A 4,941-nucleotide genomic window follows, 5' to 3' on the forward strand; every position below is an offset into this window, starting at 1 on the left:
CATAAGTCACACGATTTTCCCCACATTTGAACCCACAAACTCTGGCCTTGTGCATATATCCCTTAACTACTACACTCATAAATCACTTGTGTTCTATTAGATATTCGTCGTTCTCATTTTATCCTAATCCAATTTTGAAATGAATATTTGAGACCCTAAACAAATTCCAATGAAAATGTTGTCAACTACGAAGTTGCATGACTTTCTGAGATTTACAACTTTCATTTTGATGGTTCTCCATCCGAGATCGTTTGAGAAAATTGAATTCAATATGTCAGGACTTACGAGTGTTACTGTTCGACGCCCATTTTTAAAGGTGGCCCTAGATCCAGCCGTCTCTAGAAATCGATTTGTCAGGATGGCTAGATATAGAGCGGCCTAAAAAGTAGGACCATTTATAGAGACGGCTGAACCAACCATTCCTATAAATATATTTATAGAGGCAGCTCATTTCGGGAACCTTATTTAGAGGCGGTTTTAGATTAAGCAACCCCTAAAAGAAAAAAGGAGGTATCTCTACAAATGCTTTCGGTAGTAGTGCCGGTCTCAAATAAAAGAATTTTACAGGCACAATTCCCTTGAAAATATGTATCTGCTTTCGGTAGTACTGTCAATCTCAAATAAAAGGATTTTACTGGCACAATTCCCTTAAAAATATGTATCAATAATTCTATATATAATACTAAAATAAAAAAATTCTCCCCACTACTTCATCTATCAGCCCATCCCATCCCATGCCACTCTTCCATCTCATGATCTCACCCTTGCAGTCTAAGTACACATTTTCGGCTGATATCCAACATACGACTACGTTTGCCAATCCAAAACCAGCACGATTTAAAATCCAACACGAGATCATGTTTTGAACAGCACACTCTAGTCATAGTATGCGATTCCAAAACATATTAGAAGCGATAATCAGATGATATAATTGTTGCATAAATCTCCAAGTGATAAGTCGTCCAAATAACATGTATGCCAGTTCGTTAATGTTTTATTATTTTACGTGGAGTCGGTACCTACAGTACAAATAAATTAACAATGTCGTTGTCACGGATTTGGTGTAGACAGAATACTCTCACTTTCTGCAGATTCTCCGGTACAAAATCTGAGACAGAGCAACATTGGTAGTTATGCAACCCCTCCAAACCCCAACAGTTTTGCATCGGCCCCTCCGACGACCTTGACGTATACTCCTTCAAGTTGAAGCAAGCCGCCATTGCTATATAAGCACTGCCCCCACAGAACCCCTCTAAGCCGGCGCCATTGCTATATAAACACTGCTCCCACAGAACCCCTCTACTCAAATCACAAACCCCAGTCTCTCTCTCTCACTCTCTCTCTCTCTCTCTCTCTCTCTCTCCATCTCATTCTCTCTCTCTTCATCTCATTCTCTCTCTCTCTCTACGAGATAATCCCACACACACAGACACTATCTATCTCTCCGACGACCCACATCGTCATCCATGGTGAGTGACATGCTACATCAGCTTAATTGCTCTAGTCTCTCGTAGCTTACGTCTGCAAACATGCATACCAATCATACAGTATGTTGCAAACATGCATGTCTGTGAGACTGTGACGCTTCCATTTGTTGCCATGTCACCTTTTCCTTTGCGTGACCAACGAACGCAGGTTGTCGAGATGAAGCAGGAGAACGGCGCCGCGGTGGTGGCGCCGGCGGCGGGCGAGAAGCATCTGATGAGCGTGAAGCGCGGGGAGGCGACGCTGGTGGCGCCGGCCGAGGCGACGCCGACGGGCGGGCAGTACTACCTGTCGAACCTGGACCAGAACATCGCGGTGATCGTGCAGACGGTGTACTGCTACAAGCCGTGCGACGGCGGCAAGGGTGACGGCGACGTGGCGGGCGCGCTCCGCGACGCGCTGGCGCGCGTGCTGGTGCACTACCACCCGCTGGCGGGGCGGCTGGGGATCAGCCCGGAGATGAAGCTGACCGTGGAGCTGACCGGCGAGGGCGCCGTGTTCGTGGAGGCCGACGCCGCCTGCGACCTCGCCGACGTCGGCGACCTCACCAAGCCCGACCCGGCCGCGCTCGGCCAGCTCGTCTACTCCGTCCCCGGCGCCAAGCACATCCTCGAGATGCCCCCCATGACCGCGCAGGTAGGTACCTATAGTCCTAGTACACCAGACACGTTATTAACTGCTCCTTGCACGTTTGCGGTTGGGTGTCCGGCGCGCGACCGAGGTGCCCGGCCCGGGTTTCCATGCCCGTGCCACCAATGAGCCGTGCCCGTGCCGTTAAAATGGCGAAAGGGGTCGGAGGAGGGAGGTGAAGAGCCAGCTAGACCTGTTCGCTTGCTCGTAAAGCTAATAATACAGTCGGCTTGTTGGCTGTAAAGTTTCTTGCAGCCTTCTTTAAACCCACTCATATAGTAGTTAGCTTTTTACAGTTAATACATGGCCTACTTGTCTCTCTCACAAACTTTCTTGGTTCTTGTGCCCAAGCCGGCTGTAAGCTTACAGCCCCGCTTCTCCTTTCTCTCCTCCCCTCTCTCCTCCACCTCAACATTTAATCGGCTTACGGCCTGCTATTATACTTGCTCTAAACGATCGTAAATTTCCAGCCGGGAACAGTGTTTTTCTCTCACACCAAACCAGCCAGCAGTAAATAATCCACGATACGATACGGCCTCCCGAACAAGCTGATAGCTTGTCCGCGCATGGCGGCATAGGTGGACGTGTTGCTTTTACTGCGACCGCGTGAATTTGCAGCAGAGGAGCCGTGGTTGGATGGGCGGCAGGGGATAGGGCTTGTTGGTCAGTTGGAAGATGTATTCAATGAGATGAGATGCCTCTTTGGTTTTATAGAAAAAAGGAGAGCGGACATGGAAACTTTCACTCCCACTTTGGGACTTGGCCTCGTTTGGAGCACGGGCAAGTTCCTCGATTTGTTTCAAATCGTTGCGTGGACACCTGTGTATGCATGACGACTCTAGTACTGATTTTAAGTTTGTAACCTGATCCAGCAAGCTGCAACCTTTCTAGCTAGGAGTACGGGTTAGTGTTTGTTACTCTAAACGATTTTTGTCAATAAATTGGTTGATCTGAACTCTAAAGGTAGGGGTGGTTATACTCGTAGAGTACCACCACATAGTCTGATTGTTTTTTCCTGTTAGAATGAGACAGCTCAAGCACTTTTGTTGCCTGACTTTTGCCCTGTTCGCTTAAGTTTATTCCGAACTACTTTTCAGTTATGGAATAATGTTTTTTCTCTTACAACATTTCAGCATAAACATCAACGTAAGCCAAATTTCAGCATTAGCGAACATTATCTTTATTTGTGTTTTTTTGGTACAGTGTTAGATGACCAACCTTTACCTAAATACAGTATATGATGATGTCAATAAAAGTAACCAACGCATGATCAATTATTCACCAACTCATGGGTCAAATCATACTACCTAGTAACTGGGTTCAGATCATGCACTGTTTGCTCGTTAGTCGAAAAACACTCGCTTTAGAACTATTCGAAGTCATCCGGCATCTGCTCCAGATTTTGTTCAAATTTGCCAGTAACCAGTGATGCGAAATTACCACACTTGTCTTTTTACCATGGGTTAATTGATGTGCAGGTGACGAGGTTCAGGTGCGGCGGCTTCGCGCTGGGCCTGGCCATGAACCACTGCATGTTCGACGGCATCGGCGCCATGGAGTTCGTGAACTCGTGGGCCGAGACGGCGCGCGGCGTGGCCGAGCTCACGGTGCCGCCGTTCCTGGACCGCAGCGTCCTCATGGCGCGCGACCCGCCCGTGCACACGTTCCCGCACCACGAGTTCGCCGAGATTCCCGACGTGTCCGACACGGCGGCGCTCTACGGCGCGCAGGAGCTGCGGTACCGCTCCTTCTGCTTCGACCCGGACCGGCTGGAGCGCGTCCGGGGCCTCGCGCTCGCCGACGGGGGCCGCCGCTGCACCACCTTCGAGGCGCTGTCGGGGCTGGTGTGGCGTGCCCGCACCGCGGCGCTCGGGCTGGCGCCCGAGCAGCGCACCAAGCTGCTGTTCGCCGTGGACGGGCGGCGCCGGTTCGCGCCGCCGCTCCCGCGGGGCTACTTCGGGAACGGCATCGTGCTGACCAACGCGCTGGCCACGGCGGGCGAGCTGCTGTCCGCGCCCGTGTCGCGCGCGGCGGGGCTCGTGCAGGACGCCGTGCGGATGGTCACCGACGAGTACATGCGGTCGGCGGTGGACTACTTCGAGGCGACGCGGGCCAGGCCGTCGCTGGCGTCCACGCTGCTCATCACCACGTGGTCACGCCTCGAGTTCCACGGCGCCGACTTCGGGTGGGGCGAGCCCGTCATGTCGGGCCCCGTCACGCTGCCCGAGAAGGAGGTCATCCTCTTCCTCGCGCACGGCAAGGAGAGGAAGAGCATCAACGTGCTCCTCGGCCTGCCGGCCACGGCCATGGACGCCTTCCAAGAGCTCATGGATGACATATGATTGATCGGTCAGTGATGACTGATGAGGAGCTCTCTCCGTGGACACGGCAGCGCCGCAAGGACACGGCAGGGTGCTTTTATTCTTGATGAACTGCACGGGTTTATACTTTATATAGTACGTACGACTGTGTTCGTTACGGGAGTGTGTTAATATTCGTTATATGTTGGTGTTATAAGGAATAATAGTACTACTATGTATGAGAATTTGTTGTCCGATGTAGTGGTTCTATTAAAAATGGTTCACGTTAAATGAGAAAATAGTAAATGTTGTTTTTATTATACTCCTAGTCCCTAGAATGGTATTTTTAAATATTTTTTTACAAAAAATATAAAAATATACTATATATTATGTACACGTGCTATTCTACACTCTAGGTGTAGAATACTAGTACTATACCAAACAGCTATACTGAACAAAATTCAGTACTATTCAATAGTCAGTGATACTGAGGTTTACTCCATGGGGAACTGATGAGGACATGATC

General features: G+C 49.9%; 1 protein-coding gene across 1 annotated transcript; it reads left to right on the forward strand.

Annotated features, from left to right (window-relative positions):
- The first annotated feature begins 1,267 nt into the window (after positions 1 to 1,267).
- On the forward strand, positions 1,268 to 4,665 carry LOC136485067 (omega-hydroxypalmitate O-feruloyl transferase-like). Its single transcript, XM_066482016.1, has 3 exons — positions 1,268 to 1,469; positions 1,636 to 2,121; positions 3,594 to 4,665. The coding sequence occupies exons 1-3, from the start codon at positions 1,467 to 1,469 to the stop codon at positions 4,455 to 4,457; spliced, it is 1,353 nt and encodes a 450-aa protein (XP_066338113.1). The 5' UTR covers positions 1,268 to 1,466; the 3' UTR covers positions 4,458 to 4,665.
- Positions 4,666 to 4,941: the final 276 nt, after the last annotated feature.

This window comes from Miscanthus floridulus, chromosome 10 (genome assembly GCF_019320115.1).
Source record: "Miscanthus floridulus cultivar M001 chromosome 10, ASM1932011v1, whole genome shotgun sequence".
Taxonomy (NCBI): Eukaryota; Viridiplantae; Streptophyta; class Magnoliopsida; order Poales; family Poaceae; genus Miscanthus; species Miscanthus floridulus.